Source organism: Balaenoptera musculus, chromosome 1 (genome assembly GCF_009873245.2).
Source record: "Balaenoptera musculus isolate JJ_BM4_2016_0621 chromosome 1, mBalMus1.pri.v3, whole genome shotgun sequence".
In the NCBI taxonomy this organism is placed as follows: domain Eukaryota; kingdom Metazoa; phylum Chordata; class Mammalia; order Artiodactyla; family Balaenopteridae; genus Balaenoptera; species Balaenoptera musculus.
Genome location: NC_045785.1, coordinates 131,942,363 through 131,960,522, shown reverse-complemented (window position 1 = coordinate 131,960,522; position 18,160 = coordinate 131,942,363). Strand labels below are relative to the sequence as shown.

The 18,160-nt window shown below is 42.1% G+C and overlaps 1 protein-coding gene across 1 annotated transcript in view; it reads right to left on the bottom strand.

Moving 5' to 3' along the window:
* The window catches only part of PAPPA2 (pappalysin 2), a 300,349-nt gene that overhangs the window by 148,644 nt on the left and 133,545 nt on the right, over nt 1–18,160 (bottom strand). Inside the window, exons 4-9 of the mRNA XM_036867003.1 lie at nt 17,299–17,592; nt 15,460–15,652; nt 11,701–11,822; nt 8,187–8,676; nt 4,997–5,125; nt 2,653–2,744 (exon numbers count right to left, since the gene is read on the bottom strand). Of these exons, the coding sequence (XP_036722898.1) occupies nt 2,653–2,744; nt 4,997–5,125; nt 8,187–8,676; nt 11,701–11,822; nt 15,460–15,652; nt 17,299–17,592 (1,320 nt within the window). The remainder of the gene's footprint in view (nt 1–2,652; nt 2,745–4,996; nt 5,126–8,186; nt 8,677–11,700; nt 11,823–15,459; nt 15,653–17,298; nt 17,593–18,160) is intronic.

Here is an 18,160-nt window from a genome sequence, read left to right as displayed (position 1 = left end):
TTCTAATTCCTCATTTCTACTTAAAATAATAGGACATGCAAATAAGATCAAGATTTAAAATAAATCAACACATAGGTACACACTCAGTAACATCATCACTAAAATTAACTGTTACTATACCATTCTTTTTATTTTAAATTCTTCACAGAAATACCACAAGACTGTTCCAGTAATTTTTCAGCTGCTCATCAATATGTAGTTACTAATTATTATCCTTAAAAATTTCAAGTCTAAGACCCTTCTGTGGTAAATCTACCTCTACTTGCCAGGAATAAGCCACTATTCCTAGGACTTGGTTCTAAGCCTATTTTGGGTTTTAAACTCCTGCATTCCATTAAAGCCATGGTCTTTCTAAGTCACTCCCCTAAAACCAATATATGTGTATTTGGAATGACTTCTCCATGAGGATTCCATATATAAATATATACACACACGTATATATATATATATATATATAAATATATATATGTATGTATATTTTATATGTATGTTTATATGTATGTGTAGTTTATATACACACATATACATATATGTGTATGTATAGTTTATATGTATGTACATATTTTGTATACACATAAATGTATATATGAATATATGTTTATTTTTATAATATATATTTTATCACATACTTTTATAACATACATATGTATACATGTTTTGTTTTTCTATATAATCCAGTGACTGTTTCTCCTTGCTTCTTCTCTATTTTTTGCTTACTATGAAAATGTTTGCCTCTGTTTCTTCAAATCCATGAAAAAAATAGCAGACCACTTTTACAACACATTTCACAATGGTTCCTTCAAAATTAATCTTTTGAGAAATAATGGAATAGAACTACATCCTTAGCATACTATGAGCATATTACTCACTGAAACAAATGTCTAACTGTGGAATAGATCATTTTAACTTTGCCCTGTAAAGTTAAAATAATTTAGCTATAGTCTTCCTGGAGTTGGAGGGTAAAGAAATATGAGCCAAATTTAATGGAATCAAATGTGATAGAAACTAAGTAAGGTCTGCTTTTAAGTTAAATGAGACTTGAGCTTCACTGGTGAAGGCAGTGTGTGTGTGTGTGTGTGTGTGTGTGAGATGAGCCCACTATGTGCTACCAGAAAGAAATGATGCAAACAGAGATGGAATTAACAAATACTTGTGTACAGAAGAGGGGAGGTAATCGGTTCAGTGTATTCTGCACAGCCAGACCACAACTAGAGTATTGAATTCCTTTCTGGGCATTGACCACATGAAGCATGCCAGGTTAGGGTAAATAGGAAAGGGTCTGGAAACCTAATCACATGAGGGGATGTTTGGATTGGAAAGGAGAATAATGGGGAGGCATTTCAAATATCTGAATGGTAGTCAAATAAAACAGGAAAAAAATTTATCCTCTGTAGTTTCATAGCAAGGAAAAAGCACTTGATTAAGAATTAGGAAAGCTGAGTTCCAGTGCTGGCTCTGCAGAGACCTCGTTGTATGCCCGTGGATGAGTCACTAAAATGCTCTGAGTCGCAGTTTCCAAACCAGAAAAGGGGAAAAGAATTTTATAACAGATAATGCTACTTTTAAACAGAATGGTCTCTTTCAAGGTGCATACTTTACTGCTAAATGCATATAAGCAAAAGCTAGAGGCCCATCTCTCAAGAACTGATAGATTTATATAAGGGAAGGAAGCTGGACACAGGAAGGGAAAAGGGTCTCTATTAGACTTGTGGTATATGGTGGGCACTGAACATGTTTTGTTAGATGGATGGATGTAAAACTACTAAGATTTTATAATTTTTTATTCTGCTCTGGAGAGCAGGGGCATTTGTGTGTTCTGTATAGTATTTAATACCTTAATAAATTCTACATAAATATTTAATACCTTAATAAATTCTACATAATTATAATCATACCTGACTTTATCTTGAGATTTAGAAACATTAAAATATTTTTAAATGCACTGCTTTTTAAAGTAACTTTGATGAGTATATTGCACAGAATCACTGCAATGTATGCATAAGGGAATGGAAAAATAATCTACAAAGAAGCCTGTTGATGGTTTTAATCAGAATTGGGAGAAGTGTTCTAGAGGGCCTTCCTGGGTATCAAGAGACTAGAGTCAAAGCCACCTAGTAATAATTTATTACCAGTGATTCACCAGGATTAAGAAATGTTATGACCCTCTGCCATTCTTCATGATCTTATCTATTAAACACAGACATCAAGAGATATCTTGTACTCCCTTTGGCTTAAAACATACCCTACCCTAATTTTTATGTAGGATCTGTGGGATTGTGCTACTTGGCTGACAGTCTGACATTAGACATGAGGACCCAAGAGCAATCCTTGGTAACATTAATCTAAGAGGCAGGGTGACCTAGTGGTTTAACATGTAGACTCTAGAGCTTTGTTTCCTTAGTTCAAATCTTGACGTCATCACTTCTAGCTGTATAAGAGAAAGCAAGTTATTTAAGCTCTCTGTGCCTCTGTTTAGTCTTCTCATATGTACTGTAGGGATTAAATGGGAAAATATATGTGAAACAGTTAGTGCCAGGCACACAATAGACACATCAAATGTTATTGTTATTATCAGTAAGAGCTCACAAAAATAAGACACAAAGACCCCTCCAAAAATAGGACATAAGCCTAGGCAGGTGTTTCTAAACTCACCTACACAGTTGAAACCTTCCTCTAGTTCACATGCCCTTGAGCAGCCATCTCCACTCAAAAGGTCTCCATCATCACACTCTTCGCCCAGGCTCCTAGAAGGTAAAAGTGTACATTCTTATGTACATACATACATAAAATGATTCTTCTTGTTTGGTTACCATCACTTCAAGTTCTTAAAACTCCTTATATGTATTAAAAAAAATGCAAGCTGGAGAGAAGTAGGAGCTAAGAGAATGCTTTTACAGGAAAAGTAGCTCATGGCTCAGACACATTAGTAGATCCATCAGGGGTCCTGCCAGTGTTTCTGGAAGATGATCTTACACTAGAAAAGACCTATCAACCTCATAATGAGGGGAATCCTAAAAGTAGTTGGCTGATCTAGTGAGGAGGAAACCTGCCCATCTGCGTGTGGTTTTGTTTTCTATCCATTTTCTTACTGACAAGTGATATCCAAAGTGACAACTTTTAGCTTCTAGTAAAAACTTATTAAACTAGAATCTGAGGATGACTTCTTGGGGATCTGTGATTCCCTTAGAATGAATCTACACGTTTCTGCGTTTTAAACAGTGGATTAAATGATTTGTACAGCTCCTTCCTGCTTTATGTGTAATGGAGTGCCTCTAGCTGAGACAAAGCTGCAATTCAGAGGTATCTTCTCGTTGGATGGCAGAACTAAGTATGACTGTTTACAGAGAGGGAATACAGGCAGAGTTTAAAGGAACATTTTGATAAAGAGCCTTGTGAGGCCCAGTAGCCAAGCAGGTGTTGCTACAGTTGAAGCTGTTGCAAAGCCCAGGCTAGAATGTGTAATATCAGATTAGGAAGAGGGCCCTTGCCTCTTTCTGCCCCAGCTCCGCAGGCAGATGTGGCACCATGGGGCGTCAGAAACTCCATCGGAGGACTGCTGTAGGAGATGCTATGACACAAAGCAAAGTATTTTGTTCAAGGAGGACTCTGTCTGGGTAGTAATGGTAATCTAGTCCTGCAGACACCTTAACTAGTGGGGAGCAGACTTAAAATGTGGCAGCCAGGGAGAACATCAACAACAGCCAGATTTGTTCTGTGCATATGTGAGGCATCCCCAGGGAGATATTTAATTGAAATGGAGGAGGAGGAGGGGCAAGCTGAGACTGAGTAAGGCAGAAGGTGGCAGCAAACTAGCAAGGTTTGGGTATTAAAGTGACCTCAGTCACTTGATATAGTTCTGAGGTCTGCGAACATTTGGTGTTTATATTTCTATGAAAAGGAGTAGACTTACAGTAAACCTTAGGAATCTTAGAAGATTGAAAAGATAAACAATATTTAGTAATTACTAAACAATGGGATGAAACCCCAAGAAAGGCTATAGATTGCTTTCTATTAGGTCTTCAAGATATAAGATACTGGGAACTCCCTGGCGGTCCAATGGTTAAGACTCGGTGCTTTCATTGCCATGGGCCCTAGTTCAATCCCTGGTTGGGATTCGTGGTAAGATCCCACGAACCGTGCAGTGTGGCCCAAAAAATAAATAAAGGTGTAAGGTACTTTTCCTTGATCTGGGAAATTAAAAATAAGTCATCTTATTAGGATGCAGAATCTAAGACAAATCACAGTGCCTAGCCTTCCAATCTCCTACTCCCAGCAGCTTTATATAAGTAACATATTAGGTTAGATAAGCATTCAGAACAGGTTAATATAGGGTGATCACTGGGACATGGAAGTATTCAGTGCTAAATTCCGGCAAGTCCCAGGCAAACCAGAATGAATTAGTCCTCTAGATTGATGTCACTAAAGGGTAACAGAAAAATGAATATGGCATGTTAAGAAATCAGAGAAGTGATTCCATTTTTACCTTGGTGATTTTATGGAATAGCTGAAAATTACATTACAATCAGGTCTTCCAGGGATCAAATGAGCAAGTGAAGCTCAGAAAGCTAGACTGATTTTCCTCAGGTCACACAGGTCATTAGTAGCATAAGACAGGCAGCTGATCCAAAAGCTATCCTCACATCCTCCTTCAGCATCATTTGGCAAGTAACCTTCTCCACCATGAACTCCTGCCCTGAATCACTGCCCAGCAGTTGTTCTCTGAAACCTGAAGAGGGTCCCCACAGAATCAACCCCAATATCTATGACTGGGGTGAGCTCTAAATAAAAGTGGGCCCATCCTTAACTACGTAGGGATGTGATTGACCACTCAAGGTATCTACTAGGTCCTAGATTTTGTTTAATACTTGCATCACATAGTGCCCTGCCCCTTACATTTCCCAAACCAGTCAAGCTGAAACTTGAGGCTAACCTTCCTTGTCCAAGCAGGGCAGGGCATCCTCCCTCACACAATACCAGGCACACAGTATGTCCTCACCTTGCAACCTTCCCGTCTCCACAGTAAGGAGCTCCATGGATGTGGCTCAGAGGAGGCGAAGCTTCTCCCAGTTCTGCTCCAGCTGCAGCTTGAACTTGGTACCGATACATCTGCCCAGGTGTGACCTCCCTGTGGAAACCAATGGGCTGTGACCACCACATCCAGGAAGTGGGGCACACCCTGGGTCCTTTTCAGATGGTTTGCAGGAGTTTAAAATAAATATTACAGGGAATATAAATGTTAAACATACGCCACATTGTTTGAAACAAAGATCAGGGCATATAGTCTTACAGAACAGCAGAATGTTTGAAATCATATTCAGTTCTGTATTCCCAGTACATTCCACATAGTGAATGTACAACAAATTCTTGCTGAATTAAAACTGAACTAACAATCCTATGTAATCTAGGAGGACGGTATTTCGAGTGTATCTTTACCATGTTACATATACACACACACAAAACCACCAACTATTGAAAATCTAGTCTTCTGTATCATTCAAGTAGTCATAGAAACTGAAGATGAAAGTTTCAGAGTTTGGTCTCAGCAAGGCCCTTCTTGGGTTTGTGAATCAGAGTTTTCTTGTCTCTCAAGAGAATTCTTGTCTTGAGGAGGCAGAATGCTTACGAGGAAAAGCCACTCTCTCCTAGAAGGAGGTGAGAACAACTTCCATCATCATTGTGTGGATGCAAGAAATTCCACAACTGGAAATGCATTAAATGACTCCCCACCTCCAAACCTCCAAAATACATATGAACCAGGAATGGAGTTTTATCAATTGACACCAGAGATGGAAGGAGTTTATCTGATTCTATCTAGAGCCCAAGTGCACTGATCAAGTGGAGAATGTGAGAGACTGAACATTTGCAAGGGGGAAGGGACTCAAGAGGGAGGTTGCTGGTTCCAAAGACAAATTCTGCCCTCAACTTAATTTTTGTCCAGTGCCTGCCCTAATTGGAAAAGTACCACTAAAGTCAAGCTAGGATGGGAGTGACTTAGGAGAACAGGATCTCAAAGGGCTGTTGGGACTGCCGTAAGTGGTGCCCACAGCTCTCCTGCCAAGACCCTCTCTTCTTTAACACACTCTTCGACTCAACCACAAAGCCTCTACTCTTTCGCTTGATGCTGCAACCAGCAAACAGGAAATGTCGTGGGGTTTCAAAAACACCTTTAAACACCTCTGTACTGGCTTTTAGTTATTTTAATAGGAAAGACACATAATTATGAAAGATATAAATTTCCAAATTAGCTTTCTGTAGGGAAGCACTCTTCATCAGAGGGCCAGATATTTCAAAAGCAAAACCAGTTTTATATCCTAATCAATTCTGATGGCTTCCCTTTCGCAGGGTGGTTTCTGTCTGACTTCTCATCCAGCCATGCATAAAAGTCTTATACTGCTCTGTGGCTGGGAGAGGATTGGAAGGAAGCGTCAGCATATGTTTACGCTTCTTGGGGAGAAAACTCTGCAGCAGGTAGCCCCGACCTTCAATGAGCTGAGTCTGTAAAAGGTAATGTGTTACGAAGGAAAGGGAACCAAAATGAGACTCAGTCAGAAAATTGGATTTTAATCTTGAGCTTGCCACTTACGAGCTCTGTTCAACCCAATTAAAGTTAAGCCTTAGTTCTCTCAACTATAAAATGGGATATTATTGACCTTAAAGGTTGTGTGTACCTGTGTGTGTGTGTGTGTGCGCACACATGCACGTGTGTATATTAAGTTAGATAACAAATATCATTTTAATTGCCTTACTAAAGAAACCCCCCCAAAATATATTTTTTTCTTTTCAAATCCATCCCATGATCTATCCTCCTTTTTTGCATGAGCTTTTTGACCATTTCACTGTCTTCTCGTTCTAATTCATAGAGCTAATATGAGAGGAAAAACGTAGTAAAATTCAAGGTGAACATTTTTCTCTACACTTTTGTAGCTGTGGCAGACTGAAAAATGGCCATAAATTCTTCCCATCCCAGACGCATGCCCTTCTATGATGTGACTTTACTGTTTCTCTCATCAAGAAATAGAATTGATTTTGCCACCCGCAGAATCTGGAATTGACCGTGACCTGCTTTGGCTAGTGGAATGATATCATGAGTAATGTAAGCAGAGGCTTGAAAAATGTGAGTGTTTGGGGACTTGCCATCCCTGCTTCTGGAAAGCCTTCCACCAGCATGAGAACAAGCCCAGGCAAAGCCTCCTAGTGAAGGAGAGACAATGGGGAAAGAGAACTTCATTCTCCCAGCCATGCCAGTGTCTTAGCTGAGCCTCCAATGCGTGCATGAGGTTGCCTGGGGCCACCTAGCCCTGGCCAAGCCGGTCCAGGTGAGTACACACAGCCAACCCATAGAACCATGAGAAATAGTATTTGTTGTTTTAACCCACTATGTTTTGTGATGATTTCTAATGCAGCGAAAACTAACCAGTATAGCACCTTTGATAAAACTTTTGTTTTACCCTGAGTTCTGCCCTCAGGGCAGCCTCTGAGGAAAATTATGAGGTGAGGAAAATTTGCCTGTAGAGATACCAGCCTCCTACTCTATAGACATTGAACTCTTTAAGCCAATGATCTTATCTTAGTCTGTGTCCCCACCACTGAGCACACAGTGCCAGGAGCACTTAAGAACTCACTAAATGTAGAAAGAACAGAAGAAAGAGAAAGAGGAGGGTTGGAAAAGAAGGAAAGAGAGAGGGAGGGAGAGAGGGAGGGAAGAAAGAAAAATGAATAAGTCATGAAAGTAGAGTATAGTGTCTACAGGACCCTCGGCTTCTCTGCTTAGCTGTAGAAGAGGTGACTATAACCTTTGAATGGTATAGGAGCTGTGGCAGATTATTTAAAAGTTACAGCAAGGATCAAAAATCAAATTGTGTTACCAGATAGGAGTATCTGACTCTGATCAACTTACTTATGGCAATTAATATTTTCAGTCCAACTGAAACATATCAAATACTAACCTCTTTTTTCCATAATCGTAAAGATGGCATCACCAGTCAGAACACCTGCTTGCCCCTTCTGGGAAACACTTTTGCTCATTTCAGAGATGCCACTTTAGAATAAAACCCCCTCTGAAAGTCTGAACATTTCTCCAAATAAGGGCATATCAGGATATTAAAAAATGGAGAAAAAGGAAGCCAAACCCACTCCCAAAGCCTCAGGAAGCCCCATGGTTTAGAAAGCCCTACTGCCCAACTCACACGTCTGTGAATTTCCTGTGAGGATGTGTCACCACCATGGGCAAGCCACTGGCAAATGGGGGCTCACGGAGGACCTGGTACCTCACGGGCCTGCAGCCAGAACACAAGGGACTGTGGGGCTGAGAAGTCAGGAGAGCTGCATCAATCTCCATCCGCTCATCAAAGGTGTAGACTTTCACCCCCAAGACTTTCCCATCAACGTGCAGTTTGATAGTGAGTGGGGTGTCACAGAAAGTGTCTAAGGGGCCTAGGTGCACGGACTCCTGGTGTTCCAGCAAGATCTCTGTGTCAAAAAGCGCCTGGGAGGAGTCCATGGAGAGGTAGGTGACCCATAGGGTGAGAGTGTCAGCTTGGACTGGGTGCTGGAAGAGCAGCTCCAGGCTACAGCCTTCTGCAGGGCAGGGGACCGTCATGTTCATGTGGTACAGGTGGAGCTCAGGACTCCAGGCCTGCAAGCTTGGCTCACAAGGTTGATCCACGTCTGGAGGCCCTGAGGGAGATGAGCAGAAAGACAGACGCATCAGGAATCACCATTAAAAATCTGAAAATGAGTTGCCCCTATCAAGGGCCAGAAAAAAGAATGAAGCAGAAGAGAACTTTGAGCACATTCTTAGAGAAGCTGGTCAGCTTAGTAGGTTAGATCTTAAGTATTACTGAAGACAGAGGTGTAACAATTCAAAAGTACTATGCTCCAAATCACCACTTCCTGGTGCCCTTTAACAAGAGAAATCCAGCATGGCATTCGGAATGGAGTGACCCAGAGCCTAGGTGGAAACATGAGACTGATACAGGTAAGGTAAGTCATGTCCTTAAAGAATCCTTGAGCAGAAGAGAATTATTTGTACTTAGTTTACTAATAATTTATGATAAATTAATTCTTCTGAAGCCCTGTTTTATTTACTAATCAGGCCAATGTTTGTTTCAGGCTGTTGCTACAATGTTTAACTAGGCTTTTCACAAAACTTCTTTGATACCCTAAGATCATACCTTAGCAATCCTTCCAATGGACTGTTAGCCAAACTTTAAAACCATACATTGAAACTTCCCTTTTAGTTCAAAAACATGTAAGCCAGTAGAGCACTACACAGAGGAAACTGCGGGCAGGAAATAGAAACACTTTTCTTGAATGGAAAAAAAAGGAGATTCAGTAGCCAAGTAAAAATGTAATGGTGAAAAATCAAATATCGCAAAGATATAAAGTCAGCTCTGTGGAAATAATCTATACAAGGTGGTTTCTCCTATAACATGAGGGGAATTGAAAGAAAACTGCTAAATTAGGATGCAGTAGTTAGGCTGTAATTGGTGCTGTGCATTAGCTGTGTGACTGTGGCCAGTCTATCTAAGCCTCAATTTCCTCATTTATAAAATAAGCACTATTTAACCCCTGCCTTACTAGATTAGTGTAGAAGATCTATACAGTGTTCCTTAGAAATATTTGCAAACTACATTTGCAAAAATAGAATGACTTAGCCCTTCAGGATTTGGAAAATAATGTTCCAAAGCCCAGAGGAAATAAGTTTAAACGTGTGTGTGTGTTACATCTTATGATCCCTATTGTTTCTTCCCTGTATCGTGAATCCATTCATTCATTAATTCAATAAAAATTGACTGTGTACCTCTTTCACACCTAGCACAAATCTAGGTATCAGAGACAGAGTAGTGAACAAGAGAGACAAAAGTCTTGACCACATATATCTTACCATAGGGTGATAGGTACAACAATAAATAAAGAGGCATCAGTATAATAATGTCATCTCTGAAGAAAAATTAAGGAGGAAAAAGGACTAGAGAATAATGGTGTGAGGCTGGGGGCTATTTTAGATCAGGGAGACAGGGAAGTTCTCTCCAAGAAGATGATATTAAGCAAGGAATATGTCTGGTTCAATTTTCTATTCCTCATAGCATTCAGAATATAGTTGGTGGTCAATAAGTGTCCATTAAGTGTCATTAAATACATTTTGATCATATCTGTAAATATATGTGTTTGTGTGTGCTCTGCTGGGGAATCAATTCCTTTCATTTTATACATTTAAAATATGACTTGATTCTTCACCTGTTCAAAGCAAAGGAATACCAGTATTTCCTCTCAGTATTTTCCAACAGGCATCCCCCAATACTAGCAGAGTAAAGGCTCTTGGAAGCCAACTCAATAGCAGCACTGTCTGTCAGAAAGTTTTTATTATGATGTCATATAAAGAGATGAAGTGGAGGCCCTAAAAGTTGATTTGGTATGCCTGGAGACACAGTACAAGAGTTAGAACCCAGAACTTCTAATTCCTTTCACCTCTACCAGATAACTTTAAATTTTTCCAAGAATTAAAAAGAAAAAAAGTACAGGGCCAGAGAGTCAAATGAGCATTAAAACACTAGCACAGGACGAACTGTTTGCCACAAAAATGGCCTTTAATGAAATGTCAATCTCTAAATGAGTCCTACTCAGTGCCAATGTAAATTTTATAGTCACCTTCCATTCTTCCCTGAAAAATCATTTGAAAAAAGTTCTATATGATCAATCAAGTCAATTGTCTCCCCCCAGATTCCTCCTCAAGGCTCCTGTCATTTGAGTAACTGGGAACCCAAGGGGATGCTGTAGACTCTTAGACCAATGTTCTCCTTTTTTTTTCTTATCAGAGTCAAGACTACAAACTGCAAACTAATTCAAATAGGACCCTGTCCAACAGGTCTTACTGAGTCATTTTTAGGCTCTTAAAAAATATAAGAAAAAGAGAAAGGTGATGACTAGGTAAACACTGAAGACGTTGACGGTAGAAGAAGTCAAGCCATTCATCAGAAGGTGCTAAAACTCATGTCAGTAGCATTTTTGGACTTGAATTGGGGTAGCATTCATGCTCTACTTTGTCGTAGAGGCACTGTTATAGGTAGGTGAGTGAATATGTGACTGAGAAGTTGGGGGTGGGACAGGAAAGGGGACAGCTAAAAACATTCCCCCTCCTAGAGCCTAGCTTAGATCACATCCAAAGCACAACGAGTACCAGTGATTAATAGACTCATAAAATAGCATAGATGAGAATGATCAGTTTGGAACACCTAGTCCACCCCACCGTGCCCAAACTGGCTCAGTCAGTGTGCATGAGTGTTCCCTGCAACGTGTTCTCTGTTAGCCTCCTGATAGAGGGGAGGATGAGATCACCTTACGTTGTCATGTGGCGAAGCTGCTCCATGGGCTGATAGGCACATGTAATACGACATGCCTGAGCTAGCTCCTCCTGAAGTCGCCCCGAGTTCTCCGTCCCTCTGTCCTCTATGCTTCCCTCTGCTTCACCACAGCCACTGGCACACATAGGATATCCACACAAAGGTACCAGGCAGAGTCATTCCCAGACCCCTGGAGATTTCCAGCACATCACACACACACACACACACACACACACACACGCACACACACACAGGCACACTACCTTTTTCTCACCATGCCACCGCTCCACCCTTTACCTCCACCCCCCATGTCCACCTTGGCCACCAAGGTGTAAATGAAAAAGTCATGGTCCTTTACCCACAGCCTCCTCTGGGGTCCAGTAACCCGAGGAGTCACACACGCGCCGGGAGGAAGCCGTGTGCACGTACTGACGGAATGTCCCATCTTCAGTGCAGGCACCACACACGCTGCCCGGGACCCTGGGAAAACAATGGGTGGGGGTGGAGATGGGGAGAATAGATCAGATGAACTGGGATAATGAAATTCACAAGACCTTTGGGGCATGGGGGTGGCAATGGGTAGTGAGGCCTTAGTGGGTAACTGAGAACACAACTATTTCTCAACTCATTTCCTTCTTGTATAGACCTCATCTTTGCAAAATTCGTAGTGACATGAAAATCTCAAGGTTATGAAGCAGAAGAATTTAACTAAGTCATAAAGGAGGCCTGTGGAGATGAAAGAGGTCTTCTATCCAGTCAACACAAAATAATTACAATCTGAATCTTTCAACATAAAACGACTTATACACTGACTCTCAATAAGTCATCCAAAGCCTCCTTGCATTCCCCCAACTGAAACAGACAACAAGTTTCACAGTAAACTTATTAGTTATATGTGCTCTTGTGTTTTAACTCTCTACTTTTAATCACACACATAAAATAAAAGTCATATGAAATGTAACGCTCCTTGGTTCTCCGTTGCCTATAGGGATACATCTAAATTCCTTACCATGATTCAGGGTCCTTCAGAGGATAGCTCCAGCCTTACCTACTTCAGTCTTTTCATGAATTTCATTTATGTTCCCATCGCAATAACTAATCACCTTTTCACAAATACATCATACCCTTCACACAGCTCCGTGAAACCTGCTGTTCTCTCTCTGGCTAAATAGGCTTTCTAAGCTTCTCTGTTTAGCAAGCTCCTACTCATCCTTCAAGACCCATGCAAATGTAACCTTTGCAGTGGCCCTTAGCCTGACTCCTCTGGATGGCCAGCACTCTCTCTTCTGGGCACCCACTGTCCATTCTGGCTCCCATTGTAGGGCACTGATCTGTGGTGTTGAGAATCCCCATTCCCATTCCTCCTCCTTTGCCTGTGAGCAGATCCAGACCAAGCTCTCTTTTTCTATGCCCAGCAGTTAGGACACAGACTGGCCTCAGCAGTCCCTCTGTGAGAGCTTGTTCTATGCGCATCCTTGAGACTATTAATACACCTATGAAGAGCTCTTCAAGCACCGTATCTTGAAGAGGTAATAACAATAGCTGAATAACAAGGGGAAATCACTTGATGAGGCCTGTCTCTGATACTTAGAATCTTTTTTTTTAATTTATTGAAGTATCGTTGCTGTACGATATTATAAAAGTTATATGTATACAATACAGCAATTCATTTTTAAAGGTTATACTCCATTTACAGCTATTATGAGATATTGGCTATATTCCCTGTGAGGTACAATATATCCTTGTAGCTTATTTTATACTTAATAAGTTGTGGAAGTCCAATTGTGAACCATCCATCTGCAAACGGAGGCATCAAATCAAGGTCTCTCAACAAGTAGAGGGAGAAAAGTAAAATCTTGCAACATAATGGAAAAACAGTATTGTTAAATAAGGGTAATAAGTATGCTACCAGCTCCCATTTATTAAGCACCGTATATATCTGGCATCGTTCCACTAGGTGCTTTTCATAAATTATTTCTAATCCCTGTAAGAACCCTGTTTACAAACGAGGACATTCAGGCTCAGAGGGATGAAGTAAATTGCCTAAAGTCGCAACAAGTTTCTTAATTCCTCTGAGCAAGTTCCCAAACACCATCAAGTGTCCAGTACTTTGGCAACCAAAAGGTGTCGTTAACTCCAACCCCCGACTGCAGTCAGCGCTCACTTCTGTTGCGGACGCAACTCCAAACCACATTTCCCTGATGCACTTGGCTCTTCCGGGGCCGCTGCTTAGTGCGTGGTTGGGCTCCTCTCTGACATAAGGATTCCAAATACCTACTGGGGAGGAGTAAACATAACTCCGAGTGTGACACAAGTCGCTGGGTATGTGACGTGAGTTTCCCCGACGCACGTGTCAGGAGGCCTCAGCGCTGTAGCCCACCTCGCTGAGAAAAGGAAGCCAACTGCAGCCTTTTCTGCCAACAGCCTCACAGCAAGCCAGCACTGATGTCTGCTTTATCGTAACGTTTGTACCAGAGAGAGAATTGAAAGATTAAATTGTTTACATGTGTTACATAAACTGATGTAAAACACGGGTCTGCACATGCCCACAGAGGACCTATTGTTCAGCCAGAGCAACCCAAGCTGCACAAGGTCACACGTGCAGGAAGAGGATTCTTACACACATCACAGAGATATATGTTGACTCACAGAGGGAACCCATGAGAGCTTGGGTGCCGATGACAATCAAAACTGCTTTATAGGATTGTGGGGTCTAAGTAATGTCACGCATTAAGTGTACACCAGGTGTCAAGGACAGGTTCCAAGATCCCAGAAGGCCGGGAGAGCCACTTTGAAAAATGGTTCACCTGCTTCCTCCCATCCCTGTCTCTCCCTGTCCTCTCTCCCAGGCTTTCAGCAAAGCTGGAGTACACAGGAACGTGCTTCAGGGACATTCAGCTCCCTAGTTGGGATCTGACACCCAGAAGGGAAGCGTGACACACAGACGAGGGACCCTCCACCTGCTAAAGGGGAAAGCTCTAAATTCAAAGAAACAATCTATTCCATGTCCTCCATTTCTGAAATTCCAGGGGATAGCCCCAATTCAGCTCTATCCAGCTGTGGTGTCCTGGGCTAGCCACCGTGTGCTTCTCTATGCCTCGGATTCCTCGCTTATATAGCAGGGATTGGGCTCACTGCAAGGACTAAGTAAGACAATTGCAGGTAAAATACCTCGCACAGTGCCTCACACATAGAAGGACCGAAGAGCCCACAGTGGTAGGTTTTGAAAACGGAGAGCAGGTCGTGGATGGGGTTCTGGCCCTTTTCAGTTAAACCACATTCCCCCATCCTCCCACCAATTGTCAGATGTCATCCTTTTCCTACCTTCTCTCTTTTCCACAAAAATTTTCCTGGTATTCATTATACACCAATATGCAAAGGATGAATAAAAACCAAGTTTAGGTGTAATGATTCTCTTCAATAAACATGAATTAGCTGCTTATTGTGGCAGACCAAGAGACAAAGAAACAAAAAAATAGTCCTGACCCCAAGGAATTGCCAGTTGAGTAGTGGAGCAGATAGGAAAATGAACAGATAATGACAATTCCGCAAGATAGTAGCCATAAGTGGGGTAGGCGTGGGGCAGGCATGGGGTACAACAGGACACAGAGGAGGCATAAGAAATGCCCACACGAGCCAGTTAAGCCCCTGATGCACAGCTTGAGTCACCGGCCACCCACTCACCCCCAGAACTGCCTGGAGGAACATACCTTACTTCCCTTCTTCCAGACACCACTGTGCAAGTAGCAAGCCCCTGCTCCACCTTTACACCAAGGAGGAACAGCTGACCTGGACAGGTGGCAAATGCCATCTCAGTTTTGTCAGGTCATTTTTTATCACATTTGTCAACCTCTTCGCAGCTCCTAGAAGCCCACCAGATATGATATCAGGAAGCATCCGGATGCCCCTCGCCAAGGAGTGGGCACATATGGTGCACCATTGGCTGACGTGAGAGCCCCATGAGCTCTGCTCAGGAGATGAGTACTGAGCAGGGTGGCGGAGGCAGCCCTGAGTAACGGTGCATATTTATAGTTCCAAACTGGGGTTCCCCCAACTTCACATCCTTCCCCTTGTTCACAAGAAATGCCACAGAGAAAGATACCAGTGCCTCTCTCACCTGTCATACACAACTCCACTAATTGGAGGCAGCCAGTGGATAGTGAGGGACAGGGGGGTCTGCCCGATGACCATGGGTGGGATGGGAATGGGGGTGGGCTTTCGGCTTTGACTCCATTGCTGATATACAAGGTCCAAATAGCAGTGCATTCGGGCCACTTGGTTAGGGGTGAAGCTGTCAGTGCAGTCGTCATCTGCAGAGACAAAAAAGGGAACAACAGAGATGGAGGTTTTAACCTGCAATGTCCACCAAGGTAGGGATAGATTTTGCCAGGAAATATCTAGGCTGGAAGTGGGAAAGAGAAGGCAGAGAAGAGCACTGGCTTATCTCTAAAGTAAGTTGGGCTTGATGTTTACCTTGATGTTGGCCAGAGTGAGACTCACGCCCAGGGGTACAGGGTTGCTCTGAGATGACATTGCTTATTCAGGAAACCACAAGATGGCAGTGTTTCAGCATATGGCCTTTTAATTCGTGAACATGTGTGGAGTTTCAGACACCTGCTTTATGCCCAGTGACTTTGGCCCAGGTAAGTGAGCATTCATAGAGATGCTCAAGAGAAGAGAAAGCCAAAAAGTCAAGCAGCCAGCAGGACTGGGAATGGTGATCCTCAACTTCCTTTTAGAGCTGGTAAAATTTCCTATTAGGTACACTTTTCATAGGGTTAGAAAAGGAGTTATGTTAGCTTCCAGGCCTTCTTCTATGAAGGCCCACCAGTGAAACACTCCCTTCTGCTTCTTAGATGTTTCCTCTGTCCACTTCAAAGGTGGTGCCTAAATAGCTCTGCCCTCCGCACCCCATTGTCTGGTCTCTCTGCCCTGGCAAGGGCCACTGTGTGCTTGTTGGGAGAGGCAAGGATGCTGGTCCTTATGAATTTGATGTACCTGAATCATGCACCAAGATGAGACTTAGATAGGAATATATTGATGGGTCACTGACAGGACAAGCTCAGCACTTTTTCTTCCCTGCAAAGGCATGGTCAGCATCTGTCAGTTATCTTTTCTTTCTTTTTTTTCTTTTTTTTTTTGTATAGTTATCTAGAACTTATCACCAACAAGCCCCTGGATGTTATAGAAAAATTACTTCCTTCCTTCACCACTGGAATAAGTCATCAAATCACATCAGTCCTTAATTTTAGGGATAAATTTAAGTCCATTATCAGGAGATGATGAGTAGTATTACTTTTTGACAGAAACAAGGGAGGTGTGAAAGAACAAAGTAGAAGCATAATCCAAGACAACAAAACCAGGACCAAGAAAGTACCATTTTTTAAATGAAACAGCACCATTTTCTGTAGGCAAGCTAAGAATCAGTCCTTGTCTAGTGTTGGAAGAAGAGAATCTGATACTTTAAAAAATGACACAACAGAAAAAGGAACTCTGAGCTTAAAATTAACCAGGGCCATCTTCTTGACCAACTTCAAAAATAGTACAAAGAGCCACTTTGAACCAGAAACCTCTTTCTCCATTACCTTTGGACTCTCCTTCAGAGTAAATCCCTACGAATACGGGAAAGAAGCAAAATAACCAAGTTCTAGAGGTCAAAGGGCTCTCAAGAGAGCTTTTGGCTTTTTCCCTCTTTTTAACTGAGATAGAAATATGCTTATCTTTTAATTTTTAGTGGAGGAGAATCTAGTCAATGATACCCTTAATATTTCAATATTTAAGTTCTTCAAAGACATGAAAAAAAAAAAAGAATATGCCATGACAAATACACTTCAACTCTCTGGCATGAATGACTGCTTGATAATCCTCTCTAATTCCCATACCTCCACCCTCCCGGCCCCAAAAGGCTCCCATGTAATCTTAATAAAAAACAAAGACATCAGGACTGTTATGATACCTGTATAACTCATGTAGTTGCTGAATGGAGCCCCTGGGAAGTGGGTGAAGCCACAGGTGTCATTGATAGGCTCTGGGTCCTGGCACAGCTTACTCTTGGGAGTGGGGGCAGTGTCGGCACAGAGGTCTCCTGTATCCATGGACGGCACCGTCTCCCTGCAGGGGTCGTCACAGGATTCTCTTTCACTGACCCCTTTGAAGACATGGTAGAGTCCCAGGACATGCCCCACCTCATGGATCATGATGTTGGTGTGGCCAGGCATGCCATAATAGGCTGGGTTGAGGACAACACCACCTGTAATGGAAGGTTTGCAAAACATCTCTAAGCATGTAATGAATAGCCACCCTCTGTCTTCTGATAAACACTGAATGTTCAATTCCAGCCTCTAAGGGGGTGCTTCATAACTTCTAGTGGCATTCAGTCCCTGGTCTTCCCTCTGGCCACATATACCTTCTGAACCAATCAATAAACATGTCTTTAACCTCTGTCTTGGGTGAGTGCTGTATTAAATGCCAGGGATACCAATACAGACAAGGTGACATGATAGAGGGCCAGGATTCTCAGCCCTGGCTGTGCATTATAATCACCTGTTGAAAAATACAGATGTCCAAATGCCAGCCCCAGTGAAATGAATCCAAATAGTTGAGGATGGGGTACATGCCTCAGTATTTTTTAAAACTTCTGGTTGAGAGCCATTGGTCTAAGTGAAAGCACATGGGATTCTCTGAGGACTTGAACAGCTATCTGACCTTCTAGAAGCTCAGTTTTGTTGTCTGTAAAGTGGAGATGAGAGCACTCCTTTTTTAAAGCATTTGGCACATTGAAGGAGTTTAGTAAATGACAGTTGTACATGATGCTTCTG